The 14,877-nt window shown below is 44.9% G+C and overlaps 2 protein-coding genes across 3 annotated transcripts; both read right to left on the reverse strand.

Annotated features, from left to right (window-relative positions):
• Nucleotides 1-214: 214 nt before the first annotated feature.
• On the reverse strand, nt 215-3,734 carry LOC100821991 (binding partner of ACD11 1). 2 transcript variants are annotated; one of them, XM_003580608.4, is made up of 5 exons: nt 3,582-3,734; nt 2,205-2,324; nt 1,857-1,932; nt 1,220-1,333; nt 215-886 (listed from the first exon to the last, which is right to left on the reverse strand). In XM_003580608.4, the coding sequence occupies exons 2-5, from the start codon at nt 2,318-2,320 to the stop codon at nt 458-460; spliced, it is 735 nt and encodes a 244-aa protein (XP_003580656.1). In that variant the 5' UTR covers nt 2,321-2,324; nt 3,582-3,734; the 3' UTR covers nt 215-457. The 2 variants fall into 2 exon arrangements, with proteins under 2 accessions (XP_003580656.1, XP_003580655.1); XM_003580607.4 differs by having other exon boundaries at nt 3,356-3,712.
• Nucleotides 3,735-11,421: 7,687 nt separating this feature from the next.
• On the reverse strand, nt 11,422-12,980 carry LOC100822500 (transcription factor ILI1). The gene is made up of 2 exons (XM_003580609.4): nt 12,411-12,980; nt 11,422-12,248 (listed from the first exon to the last, which is right to left on the reverse strand). Exons 1-2 carry the CDS (start codon nt 12,564-12,566, stop codon nt 12,096-12,098), a joined length of 309 nt encoding a protein of 102 aa, XP_003580657.1. The 5' UTR covers nt 12,567-12,980; the 3' UTR covers nt 11,422-12,095.
• Between the last annotated feature and the right edge of the window lie 1,897 nt (nt 12,981-14,877).

Genomic DNA, 14,877 nt, shown 5'->3' on the forward strand with positions numbered 1-14,877 from the left:
CTATTTGTTCTGGTGATATAGATCGAAGAGGACAACAGGTAAAATAAATTTTGTTTGTCAAACTGCTGAGACAGAGACGATCCATTTTGGTGAAGAATTTCCTACCTCAGCTGCATTAAACAAGGTTTTATGTTTCAACATTCTGCGTGGGCAGAACGTTCAGAAAAAAGGTCAACAAATCTTCAGAAATGAAAAATACCAAGACACCAGCAGAAAGTCAGAACTCAGAAACAGGGCTGCACGACCACCTTTACAAATTCAGCACAAATAGCTTGTTCAAGCCACATAACTGACAGTTGTTTTGTTCTTTTGGGGGGCAAATAACTGACAGTTGTTATCTGGCTACTACAACACTGTTGTTATCATACATCGAATGACAATGATGGGAATATATCATAGCTTGAGTTCATCCTTGAGTTTGAACAACTGACTGTACGCACTGGGTGTTCATTTCCATTTAATTCTGCCTACCATGAGCAGCCAAATTTTCGGCAGCCTTGGCGGCCCGAGTGAGAGCGTCGGACACCATCATAGCTCCTGCTGAGAAGTAGCTGCTGGTCACGATTGTGTTCACAACCTTAACTGCTGTTCTTCCAGTTGCAGTTGCAACGGTCTTGGTTGTCTTGGATACATTGTATGTCTCATCCACCGACCTGATTGCGCCAACACCAGCGCTGACCCTGTCAGTTAGCCCGATTCTCTTGCTCAATTCTGCAGCCCTTGCTGCTGCAGACCCCGATATCTGATGGGACTCATCAAAAGCTTTAGCCCTGGACAAGGCGTCCTTGCTGAGTACGTATCCCTTTGCTAGCATCATCTTCACGACGTCTTGAGCCACTGTTAAAGCTTCCTGTGGAGTGGCGTTGAACTGGCATGACTGGTAGTCCTGTTCAAATTGCAGTAATGAAAAAAAAAACAAATATCATCAAATGAAATCAGGGAGATCAAACTAGTGTTCATATCGTACCCATGGTAATATTCAGATAAGTTTAGCTTACTGATCATACTGGAAAATAGACTTTTCGTGTTTTTTCTATTGTTTTTTTCACTTAAGGGGATAATTGTCTTACAGTTAAAACAAAGACAGTTTATTTACTGACTGAGACTGTTTCTTTAAAAAAAAAATTACATATTGTTATTACTGACTTACTGTGTAAGTGTGACCAACAAATTCCAAATTATCACTTAGCATAAAGATGATAGTGTGAATTATGCATACCCTATACTCGATTTCCTCCTCGTACTGCCATGTTGGCCTGTCCCAGAAATTACAAGGCTCATCAGGATGTCCCCAACGAGATATGCAAACCGGCTGATCCACAATAGTAGCCCCCTGTCAACATGTGAAGTGTCATCATGGGCACAAGAGAAAAATTATGCATTTGCAATGCACAGGATATATGTTGACAAAACAGTAATCTAAGTGGTTCAGCAAAGAAGTACGCGTGCATATGGCAGTTTCCCCATTATTCCAATTAACAAAAATGGGGTTGTCAAACACCCAAAGCAGTGGAATACTAAAAATACACTTGCCTGTACTATTTGCGAAGTGACAACAGTTGCATTTTCAAGGACTTCACCAGTATGGTATCAGAGCTAAACTATGTACTTGAGAGTTCAGATGATGGAATATAGGGTAAGTACCAATATTTATGTACATAAAGGTTTATGATGTACAAGTAACTCAAAGAAAGAACCAAAGTGTTTCTCCTGGCATGGGACACTTAACATCACATTGAATCAACACACCATAGAAAGTTTCGAATTAATCATATGAATCAGCCACACCGTTAAGAAAAACATGGTCCAGACTCTGGATTACTAGTTTAAATAATATTACTTCCAACAAAACTTACACTCAGCAGTACTGCAGTTTCCAAAGCATAGGGTTCCTTGAAAGTCACATAAGCAGTACAACCATATTCTCCTGATCTGTTGAAGTGTTAAATTCATCACAAAATGGATGATAAGAAAACAAAGACATGGCTTATAAATCGAAGCTTTAAATTGCCCAATGGGGTTTGTCAGCAGGTATGGTACACACACAAAAAGGCTTAAATTGTCCTAGGACCTAAAGTTCAACAAGCATGGTGCATCTCGAAACTTGCTCAGCAGGTATTGGCATCATAAATAGTTAACTGACTGTAAGTTATGCCTGCATTTACAAACTAACTGTAACTTATGAATGGGAAGTAAAATGTCACCTGATAAGGTCTATATGCTCAATAGGCCCAGAGAATGAGAAGAACTCATGAAGATCACTTTCAGATGCGCTGCTTGAGAGGTTAGTGACTTCCACGGTGTATCCCGTTCCACTCATGATTCTGAGAGTCATCAAACATAAAGGTTGAGCATTTCATGCAGATGGGTTATATGTGTCTATAGTAGTTAAATGTGCATATCATAGTGCAGTCATTTTTCTCGAAAATAGTTGTCCTGTAATAGGTGGAAACTGCATAAACCACCTTAGAATTTACATCAATAGATAATATCTCTACCTATAAACAGATCATTGAAATTTGTCCTTAAGGGTCAATGCTGGGTTAAGCGTTACATGTATTATATGCTCCCACAGATTATCATTAGCCATCTGCATTGAGTGGTTCACTAGTAGTAAAAAAACAAAGGCATAAATATAACTTTATTAGGCCCATGAGTCAAATACCACTGAAAAAAGATTACGGGCCCAGAGAAATTGCTGCTGTCATGTGCAATAGCTTTTCATTTAACTTTTTGAGACAAGGACTTCTCACCTAGTTGATTATGTATAATCTACAATGTTTTTATTACTTCTGGTTGTTCCTCTGATCCACTGCCAAAAAAAGAGGTCCAAAATTCAACTACTCTTCTCTCTCTTTTTCTGTCAGAAGGCATTCACTGTTCAGCCAGCAGTCTCCAGAACCATAGCGACTAAAACCCCATCCTAAACAATCACAGGAATGTACCATGATCATCGTTTACCGTACATGTTTCTAATACAAAATTCTCTCACGGTACCATAGAAAGCCACATGAAAAAACAAAAAGGAATCAGAGAATAAAAACCGTATGCTAGATTATAGCAGAATCTGAAACTAAATCGGAGAACACTGAATCAAATCAGGGTACAGCCGCATATACTAACGGAACTGAAATCAGGGCACAGCCGCACATACTAACTGAACTACTGAAGCACATGACTCAGAAGAGCTTAAGGTTGCGGCTAACTGAACTAGTGAAGAGAAAAACACAGAGGCAAGCAAAGTCAAGCAAACCACTCCGTGGCGGCAAATCATCACGACATTCTAACAAAATTAAATCAAAATCAGAAGACATGGTGGGGAGAATCCAAAGGCTCAGGATTCAGGAACCCTTACCCCACTCTTCTCCCCCTCACTCCCGAGTCCTGAGACTCCTCCTCGCCCTGATCCGCGGCAAGGCCAGCTGCGATTCACGCGGTCTATCTAGGTCCGGCTCGACGAACACCAGCACGGCACAACCCACCGCACACAGAACCCGCCCCGGTCCAAACTCCAAAGCTAGCGGCAGCGGTGGCCTTTAGTGCGAGTGGGGGAGGGGCGAGGCTTGAGCTCGATCTCCTACCTAACGGCAACCGACGCCCTTCCTTTCGTCACGCGAGCACGCGCGCATGGGGACAGGGGTGGGATTGGGATCGCTACGTCGAGTCCACGATATGGTCTTCTTCTTCTTCTCGGGGGGTGGAAATGGAGTGGTGGTTACTGGTTTGTTCGTCTGTTCGTTCACATGGAAATGGAAGTGCGCCGTGGCTGAGGTGGACCGGGCTTCTGAGCTGGGCCAGAAGGCTGGGCTCTGTTCCAAATCACAATGGACAACATGCTAGAATGGGCCGGAAAGTGCTCCTATGGTTGGGCCGGATTTTGATGGGCCTCAAATTAGCCCTCTCTAACAAAGGAAAGGGGAATTCCCTAAAAAAAAAACGGGGCGGTCGTTTTTATCCTGCGTGCCAGTCACTCGGTGGTCGGTGGCTTGGTGCAACTTTGAGACTAATCCATCCCTGTTTCCGTCGGGTAAGAGGAAGAATAATAGTGGGTTATAAGTTGGTTATAAGAATTAAAATATTATTTTAATGTTTAGTTGGAGGAAAGAGAAGATGAGAGAGAAGAGAGGTGAGCTGTTAACTAGTAGTCAGCTGCAACACGTGCTCCTAGGCACCCTGTGAGACTGTAATGTGAGCCTGCTATTAATAAAGTAGTGTTTCTTATAGCCAAATTATTATACATGGTAGCTATTATATTACTTAAAGATGACATGGTAATGCTTACAGCCAACAACAGGCTATAGCTGTTAATCTTGTTCTAAGGGCATCTTCAATAAGGGGTACTACACGGGTACCAAGAAGGTAGTAACCAATGGGGAGGAAATATGAATACCACAACTAAATAGTGATTTCTTAAAAAAAGTAATAGTTACTACACGGATAACAAGACAGAAAAGAGAATAACAAGTGGGTCTATCAAAAAACAAAAAAGTAAAAAATATTAAAAGTAGAGAAAAAATTTAGTATGGAGATGCCCTAAGTAGCTCCTCCTGTCCCCGGGCCGGAAGCTAGCTGCCGGATAATTGATGGCGCTTCACGTGGGGGATCTACGTAGCTCTCGCCTCGTTTTGCTCGATCTCCTCTCATCCCATATGTTCAGGCTAATAATTCGATCGACCCGGTCCGCGGTGGAACGCGACGTTAACGCGGGCATCCATGTGTCCGTGCCACAAGGCCGGCAAGTCGGCAACGAGCTAGCCAGCTAGCTAGCCAGGCTTGTGTGGATCGATCTATCGAGCAAAGGGCGCCGGCCGGCCGTGTCGGCTGTCACCGCCAAACGTATAGATCGATCTAGACGCCGCCCGCGTATGCATGTGCAGCTACTAGTTAGCTAGCTACGGATCAGTCTACTGTCATTAGCCTTTCACTTTCAAAAGATAAAGAAAACCGTAGCATAATTAGCTAACTAACCACACTAATTGGATGGAGAAGATTTCTGGTATTGGTAGCTGGTACGAAGTCACACGTGCAAGCTAATTAAGTCCAGCAGCAGTGACGCTACTCAAATAATAGTATCGGTCGAGGTCGTGTGCATGCACACAGTGTTGCAACTGTTGTTGGTGTCCAAGTGTAGCTACAGCTATATACACAGCTCTCCCGCTAGCTAGCTAGGAACTGCAGCTTGCATGCTTAATTAGACCCCGGCGTGTGATTATATATTGGTCTAGCGTACGTACGTTCGCCTTTGCGTGTTCTTTGCTCTAGCTAGCTTCGGCTCTCCTTTTCGTGTTTTCATTACCTGGATTAGTTGGATTCGGTACCGTATTCCGCATGCACCGGCCGCTAGCACGAGGAGTACGTAGCTAGCTAGCGTGCTCGTGTGTCAGAAAACCGCCGTCGGCAAGCCACTTTTCGACAGACCAGTTTTAGTTGCTTTTCCGACAGCATCGATCGTGGAGAAAAGATACAGGGGAAGAATGGTCAAGGACTCAACGTAATTGCAGGATGACCAAGACCAGTCTAGCTAGCTAGCCCCTCTGGATCGACTGATCAAAGTGTTGATGACATCTCATTCGATCACCAACCCACGCCAATAGACACGTTCACGCACTATACATAGAAACAAGGCCAACCCGTATTATATACGCCTACACTTACTAGGCATGCTCGCAAATCTCGGCATAGATATATTCTAGAGACTTGTCAGTTTAAATGTTTTTTGCTCAAAATTATATTCGAAGACCTAGAGAATAGCCTAAAAAGGGAACATATACGCACTCTTTTCCTCGAAAGATTCCTGTGAGACTGTAATGTGAGCCTGCTATTAATAAAGTAGTGTTTCTTATAGCCAAATTATTATACATGGTAGCTATTATATTACTTAAAGATGACATGGTAATGCTTACAGCCAACAACAGGCTATAGCTGTTAATCTTGTTCTAAGGGCATCTTCAATAAGGGGTACTACACGGGTACCAAGAAGGTAGTAACCAATGGGGAGGAAATATGAATACCACAACTAAATAGTGATTTCTTAAAAAAAGTAATAGTTACTACACGGATAACAAGACAGAAAAGAGAATAACAAGTGGGTCTATCAAAAAACAAAAAAGTAAAAAATATTAAAAGTAGAGAAAAAATTTAGTATGGAGATGCCCTAAGTAGCTCCTCCTGTCCCCGGGCCGGAAGCTAGCTGCCGGATAATTGATGGCGCTTCACGTGGGGGATCTACGTAGCTCTCGCCTCGTTTTGCTCGATCTCCTCTCATCCCATATGTTCAGGCTAATAATTCGATCGACCCGGTCCGCGGTGGAACGCGACGTTAACGCGGGCATCCATGTGTCCGTGCCACAAGGCCGGCAAGTCGGCAACGAGCTAGCCAGCTAGCTAGCCAGGCTTGTGTGGATCGATCTATCGAGCAAAGGGCGCCGGCCGGCCGTGTCGGCTGTCACCGCCAAACGTATAGATCGATCTAGACGCCGCCCGCGTATGCATGTGCAGCTACTAGTTAGCTAGCTACGGATCAGTCTACTGTCATTAGCCTTTCACTTTCAAAAGATAAAGAAAACCGTAGCATAATTAGCTAACTAACCACACTAATTGGATGGAGAAGATTTCTGGTATTGGTAGCTGGTACGAAGTCACACGTGCAAGCTAATTAAGTCCAGCAGCAGTGACGCTACTCAAATAATAGTATCGGTCGAGGTCGTGTGCATGCACACAGTGTTGCAACTGTTGTTGGTGTCCAAGTGTAGCTACAGCTATATACACAGCTCTCCCGCTAGCTAGCTAGGAACTGCAGCTTGCATGCTTAATTAGACCCCGGCGTGTGATTATATATTGGTCTAGCGTACGTACGTTCGCCTTTGCGTGTTCTTTGCTCTAGCTAGCTTCGGCTCTCCTTTTCGTGTTTTCATTACCTGGATTAGTTGGATTCGGTACCGTATTCCGCATGCACCGGCCGCTAGCACGAGGAGTACGTAGCTAGCTAGCGTGCTCGTGTGTCAGAAAACCGCCGTCGGCAAGCCACTTTTCGACAGACCAGTTTTAGTTGCTTTTCCGACAGCATCGATCGTGGAGAAAAGATACAGGGGAAGAATGGTCAAGGACTCAACGTAATTGCAGGATGACCAAGACCAGTCTAGCTAGCTAGCCCCTCTGGATCGACTGATCAAAGTGTTGATGACATCTCATTCGATCACCAACCCACGCCAATAGACACGTTCACGCACTATACATAGAAACAAGGCCAACCCGTATTATATACGCCTACACTTACTAGGCATGCTCGCAAATCTCGGCATAGATATATTCTAGAGACTTGTCAGTTTAAATGTTTTTTGCTCAAAATTATATTCGAAGACCTAGAGAATAGCCTAAAAAGGGAACATATACGCACTCTTTTCCTCGAAAGATTCCTGTGAGACTGTAATGTGAGCCTGCTATTAATAAAGTAGTGTTTCTTATAGCCAAATTATTATACATGGTAGCTATTATATTACTTAAAGATGACATGGTAATGCTTACAGCCAACAACAGGCTATAGCTGTTAATCTTGTTCTAAGGGCATCTTCAATAAGGGGTACTACACGGGTACCAAGAAGGTAGTAACCAATGGGGAGGAAATATGAATACCACAACTAAATAGTGATTTCTTAAAAAAAGTAATAGTTACTACACGGATAACAAGACAGAAAAGAGAATAACAAGTGGGTCTATCAAAAAACAAAAAAGTAAAAAATATTAAAAGTAGAGAAAAAATTTAGTATGGAGATGCCCTAAGTAGCTCCTCCTGTCCCCGGGCCGGAAGCTAGCTGCCGGATAATTGATGGCGCTTCACGTGGGGGATCTACGTAGCTCTCGCCTCGTTTTGCTCGATCTCCTCTCATCCCATATGTTCAGGCTAATAATTCGATCGACCCGGTCCGCGGTGGAACGCGACGTTAACGCGGGCATCCATGTGTCCGTGCCACAAGGCCGGCAAGTCGGCAACGAGCTAGCCAGCTAGCTAGCCAGGCTTGTGTGGATCGATCTATCGAGCAAAGGGCGCCGGCCGGCCGTGTCGGCTGTCACCGCCAAACGTATAGATCGATCTAGACGCCGCCCGCGTATGCATGTGCAGCTACTAGTTAGCTAGCTACGGATCAGTCTACTGTCATTAGCCTTTCACTTTCAAAAGATAAAGAAAACCGTAGCATAATTAGCTAACTAACCACACTAATTGGATGGAGAAGATTTCTGGTATTGGTAGCTGGTACGAAGTCACACGTGCAAGCTAATTAAGTCCAGCAGCAGTGACGCTACTCAAATAATAGTATCGGTCGAGGTCGTGTGCATGCACACAGTGTTGCAACTGTTGTTGGTGTCCAAGTGTAGCTACAGCTATATACACAGCTCTCCCGCTAGCTAGCTAGGAACTGCAGCTTGCATGCTTAATTAGACCCCGGCGTGTGATTATATATTGGTCTAGCGTACGTACGTTCGCCTTTGCGTGTTCTTTGCTCTAGCTAGCTTCGGCTCTCCTTTTCGTGTTTTCATTACCTGGATTAGTTGGATTCGGTACCGTATTCCGCATGCACCGGCCGCTAGCACGAGGAGTACGTAGCTAGCTAGCGTGCTCGTGTGTCAGAAAACCGCCGTCGGCAAGCCACTTTTCGACAGACCAGTTTTAGTTGCTTTTCCGACAGCATCGATCGTGGAGAAAAGATACAGGGGAAGAATGGTCAAGGACTCAACGTAATTGCAGGATGACCAAGACCAGTCTAGCTAGCTAGCCCCTCTGGATCGACTGATCAAAGTGTTGATGACATCTCATTCGATCACCAACCCACGCCAATAGACACGTTCACGCACTATACATAGAAACAAGGCCAACCCGTATTATATACGCCTACACTTACTAGGCATGCTCGCAAATCTCGGCATAGATATATTCTAGAGACTTGTCAGTTTAAATGTTTTTTGCTCAAAATTATATTCGAAGACCTAGAGAATAGCCTAAAAAGGGAACATATACGCACTCTTTTCCTCGAAAGATTCCTGTGAGACTGTAATGTGAGCCTGCTATTAATAAAGTAGTGTTTCTTATAGCCAAATTATTATACATGGTAGCTATTATATTACTTAAAGATGACATGGTAATGCTTACAGCCAACAACAGGCTATAGCTGTTAATCTTGTTCTAAGGGCATCTTCAATAAGGGGTACTACACGGGTACCAAGAAGGTAGTAACCAATGGGGAGGAAATATGAATACCACAACTAAATAGTGATTTCTTAAAAAAAGTAATAGTTACTACACGGATAACAAGACAGAAAAGAGAATAACAAGTGGGTCTATCAAAAAACAAAAAAGTAAAAAATATTAAAAGTAGAGAAAAAATTTAGTATGGAGATGCCCTAAGTAGCTCCTCCTGTCCCCGGGCCGGAAGCTAGCTGCCGGATAATTGATGGCGCTTCACGTGGGGGATCTACGTAGCTCTCGCCTCGTTTTGCTCGATCTCCTCTCATCCCATATGTTCAGGCTAATAATTCGATCGACCCGGTCCGCGGTGGAACGCGACGTTAACGCGGGCATCCATGTGTCCGTGCCACAAGGCCGGCAAGTCGGCAACGAGCTAGCCAGCTAGCTAGCCAGGCTTGTGTGGATCGATCTATCGAGCAAAGGGCGCCGGCCGGCCGTGTCGGCTGTCACCGCCAAACGTATAGATCGATCTAGACGCCGCCCGCGTATGCATGTGCAGCTACTAGTTAGCTAGCTACGGATCAGTCTACTGTCATTAGCCTTTCACTTTCAAAAGATAAAGAAAACCGTAGCATAATTAGCTAACTAACCACACTAATTGGATGGAGAAGATTTCTGGTATTGGTAGCTGGTACGAAGTCACACGTGCAAGCTAATTAAGTCCAGCAGCAGTGACGCTACTCAAATAATAGTATCGGTCGAGGTCGTGTGCATGCACACAGTGTTGCAACTGTTGTTGGTGTCCAAGTGTAGCTACAGCTATATACACAGCTCTCCCGCTAGCTAGCTAGGAACTGCAGCTTGCATGCTTAATTAGACCCCGGCGTGTGATTATATATTGGTCTAGCGTACGTACGTTCGCCTTTGCGTGTTCTTTGCTCTAGCTAGCTTCGGCTCTCCTTTTCGTGTTTTCATTACCTGGATTAGTTGGATTCGGTACCGTATTCCGCATGCACCGGCCGCTAGCACGAGGAGTACGTAGCTAGCTAGCGTGCTCGTGTGTCAGAAAACCGCCGTCGGCAAGCCACTTTTCGACAGACCAGTTTTAGTTGCTTTTCCGACAGCATCGATCGTGGAGAAAAGATACAGGGGAAGAATGGTCAAGGACTCAACGTAATTGCAGGATGACCAAGACCAGTCTAGCTAGCTAGCCCCTCTGGATCGACTGATCAAAGTGTTGATGACATCTCATTCGATCACCAACCCACGCCAATAGACACGTTCACGCACTATACATAGAAACAAGGCCAACCCGTATTATATACGCCTACACTTACTAGGCATGCTCGCAAATCTCGGCATAGATATATTCTAGAGACTTGTCAGTTTAAATGTTTTTTGCTCAAAATTATATTCGAAGACCTAGAGAATAGCCTAAAAAGGGAACATATACGCACTCTTTTCCTCGAAAGATTAGCATGGAGTGACAAGGGCTTCCATCGGGTGGACCAAAGCAGAGAGATTTTCTTTCTTTTTTGAGCGAAACCAAACCTAGAGAAGTGCACGAGATAACGAGACAACGAGCCTAGCGCGGCCCACACAACTCCTGGCCCAAAACAGCGAATCCAAACGGCGCAATACTTAGGGCCCACACAGCTGCGCCCGGTACTGGCCAGTACGGTCCACCGTGCACCGAGAGCAATTACCGGAGTTAGTTTCTCAAAAAAAAAAAACGGTTCAGCGGCACGGCGATGAATTTCTTGCTGCGACCATGGTCCCTGAAATAACCTAATTAAACATCATCAGGGATTCAGTGTCAAGTCAGGCACCGGCGCGTACGTACGCATATCCTCCTTGATTAGTTGCACGGTTGTGGTCATGGAGCGCGTACGGCACGGCGTATCTTTGATTTCCTGCCTCCTGTCGCCCCACTTAAGATGTGGTGTACTAATCATCATCATGCACATAATGGTCCATGCATATATACGTCCACATCTCCCTGCATATATCGTTCTCAGGAGCTATACGTATCCAAATTAATATTTCTCCATTTGAGCTAATAACCATACATTGAAGAACAAACAAGTACTACTGCTGGTCCTTCGTTCACTTGGTTAATTGAACGCCAATTCAAACCTAATTCAGTTTGGTGTTGCTGAAATATGCCACGGAAAAATAGAAAAATGACACCTCAGTGACAAACGGAGCCTAAGATAATTAACTCCGGCATCCAAATCAAGTACTCGCATCCAAACCCAAAATAATTAAGGAAGAGTGGCGTCCAAATTACATATGGTTACATAAAAAGGGTGTACAAATCATCACATCTAAACTCCAAATTAAATTAGGTAGCTCCGATATATAAAACGTGCACGTGGCACTAGTACTATACACAGAGACACACATACATCCAAGAGCGCTAGCTGCAATTATCAAGCGTGACCCATCAAAGAAAACAACCGGTCTTAAGAGGCAAGTACTCCCAAACTAATAAAGCACGTACCCATGCACTAAACAACACGCATTAAGCCCTTTCAACGTACAGCAACCTACACGAAAGCTGATATCGCTCCCTCGCTCGCTCACTAGCTAGAGCTAGCAGACAGTACAGCACAGTGCTGGTATCTTCTGTAATTAGACCCACCGATTATGCTGCATGTCATCCCATTTAATTGTTTTTTTTTGGCAAATCAATCGCAAATCCAAACTAATGAATCAACCAAACAATGCAAAACTTTGAAATAAAACACAAATTGCATCAACGATCTCACACACTAGCTACTTTGATGATGACCGAGTAGCTAGCTAGCAGCAAGCTAGCCCAGCCAGGCATGCTTGATTCAAAGGGCACGGACGGACGCATGCGCCGAGCTTTGCTAGCTAGCTCTCATCAGCACGGACATATGGAATTGGATCACATGAGGAGGCTCCGGATGAGGGCGGCCTGGTCGCTGGGGACGGCGTCGGAGGCGAGCAGCGCGGCGAGCGTCTCGCTGAGGTCGTCCACCTCCTGCTGCAGGCTCCGGATGTAGCTGCACGTATCCTGCACCACCCTCGACGCCGCCCCCTGCATCAGTTAACCGTAACCCAGAAGCTTTAATCAATTAGCTTCTCCTGCACAAGCTACTTATTATATATAGGCCGGCTAGCAAAAGGAGTGCTTTATAGTACTACTAGTACTCCATTACGAGGTTGGGAGTCAGTATACTAGCTACGAGTAGTTAATTACCCTGTGAGCGCCATTACGAGGTTGGGAGTCAGGGAGCAGCGCCTGCAGCTTGGAGAGGAGCTCGGAGACCTGCTCCTCTGAGATGGACCTCCTTGACGACGACGGCAGCGAGCTCCCGGCGCGCCGTGAGCGTGACCTCCGGCTGCTCGACGACATGCTATATGCTAGTACTAGCTCGCTGAGAGGTGCACAGTACTAGGATGGCCACCTAGCTAGCAGCAGTGTGCTGGCCGGCTATGATTCTTCTGTATATAACAAGCTTGCTGGCTCTTTTTCCGGCTGGCGTCAGGCGTGTGTGTGGCAGTTGCTAGCTTCGAGCTGGCTATATATAACGGACGGCGCGCCCGGTGCGGGACAAAATTAAAATGGAACCGGTAATAGGTATCCAGCCGGCCGCAAGATCAGAGGGGAGAGACCGGCCGAGAGAGGAAGCCGAAAGGTAACAAGCTGGGGGAAGGAGAGGATTAGAGGAGGGAGAAGAAAGAAAGCGAGGGCTGTAAATGTGCGACAACGAGAGACGTGCAGTGAGGTGAGGCATGGAGCGGTGGTGGAGGTAGTGGTCTCGTTGAGGTGATGCAATTGTGCGTGAGAGCGGCAGGAAGGCATGGCAGCTGAATTGCTGGTCGATCTCTGTTGGTCTTGTGGGCTGGGAGACGAGATCGACCGAGGAAGGAAACGTTTGTTTTGTTTATTCGTTTTGGACTGTTTGTTCTTTTACTATTGCCTGGCCTCTGGATTCGTATGTACTGTGTGCGGTTCACATTGGGGAGAGTTGTGCGGTTTCTCTAGATCTAATGCATGATGTGCACACATGCAGCGCATCTCTGAGTATATTTTTATCAATCGTCAGCATCTTTTAGGGGTTTTTTTCAGAACAACAACGTAAGATTCAGGAAATTTGGAAAAACTGAAAATTCACGAAATCACCACTTTTTGCATCCCTACCGGTGAATACGTCATATACCAATGAAAAGATAATCTATCTTGATTTAGATACATATACGCATACGACGAAAGCAATTTTATGCTTCACTGACTGGGTTGTGCGGCTTGCAGGTATAGTGAACCATCTAGATAGCCATCTACATACGTGAACCGTTTTGCTATTGAGAAGTCGTCTATTTTTTGGTTAGAAAATAAGTCGACGTGTTTGGTCGTCGGATCTTAATTCAATGAAAGCGTGTGGGAGAAAGGAAATTAAGTGGGGGTGACACTCAAATCTTAATTCAACGGATCTGATGCCTCAACTGAGATTTAACACTTTTACTTAAAAGTCAGACGTCCGAGATATAGTCACACCGTTACGTAAATATTTGCTAAATTTGGTTAATTATATATGAATAAAAATGTCAAGAAGTGAATGCCATGGATGAAGAAAGAAAAAAATGTCCTTAAGAAATCCCCTCAATCATAGATGGAGCCTTATTTAAAAGTGTGCGTGCTCCTCTGTTGCGAGCACAGTGGCATGGGGGTGCAGGAGTTCCAAGACTGTTCACATATTATTTGCCTGGTTCACAAGGCTACTCGTGCAGGGCACACCTAGGGACGATGGAAGATTCGTACCCTGCCTAGGACAGTCCTAAGTTGTGTGGAGGTAGAGGGCCATGAGACCAATATAAAACGGTCTTCGCCAGCCTTCAGAAAAGCCAAACGCTGGAACCGGAGATGCCGATTTGCCGATCACCGGTCCTGCCTGGGCGCAATGAACTGGCTCCACGTAGGCCATTTTGGTCCTGCCCAATTAACAAACATCACACTGGGAGTTTGCCATTGGCTACGCTGTAAGAGGATCGCAGAAAAAAAAGGGGCTCCAGGACGATCGAGAAAACTATAATCATTTGGACTGTACGGGCCAACAGTCCCCGTTACAGAAATCTACCAACTACCATCATTGGATCCGTCTGGCCACCGTTTCGTGATGTATCCAGGCATGTGTGGTTCTGACCGGTTTTCGACAGAGTATATGGTTCTTTAACAGAGTAACCAGGCAGTGTGTGCGCGCGCGCGTGTGTTTCTAATAGTGAGAAGAACTTCTCTCGGGATATTTTGCTTTTGCATTACGCGTGCACACGATGGAAGGTTTACTTTTCCTGAGATGGACAGAGTGGAGCGTGGATTTACAATGTTGTCAAAACAAAGGTATGTTTTGATTAATTCCGCACCATCCCTAGAAAATCTCAATGATGAGTTTGAACTTCAATCAGCCATAGCTCCACCTCTGACAGACACAAATTGTTTCACACGAACATGCACATATGCTCCTTAATTTCTAAGGTTTTTACGTTGATGGTGTATTTATTGGATTATAGTGTTTATGCAGTGTTTAAACACTAGCAAGATACAGTCTAGTCTCTGGTGTCCATCATCGCTCTCCGATAAAAAAAATTGTTCGTGCAAACCAACACAAATTTCGGCGAAGTATCCAACTTGAGGTGATGATTGTATTGTACTGTCGTAGTACACACAA

This window comes from Brachypodium distachyon, chromosome 5, assembly GCF_000005505.3.
Source record: "Brachypodium distachyon strain Bd21 chromosome 5, Brachypodium_distachyon_v3.0, whole genome shotgun sequence".
Classification (NCBI taxonomy): domain Eukaryota; kingdom Viridiplantae; phylum Streptophyta; class Magnoliopsida; order Poales; family Poaceae; genus Brachypodium; species Brachypodium distachyon.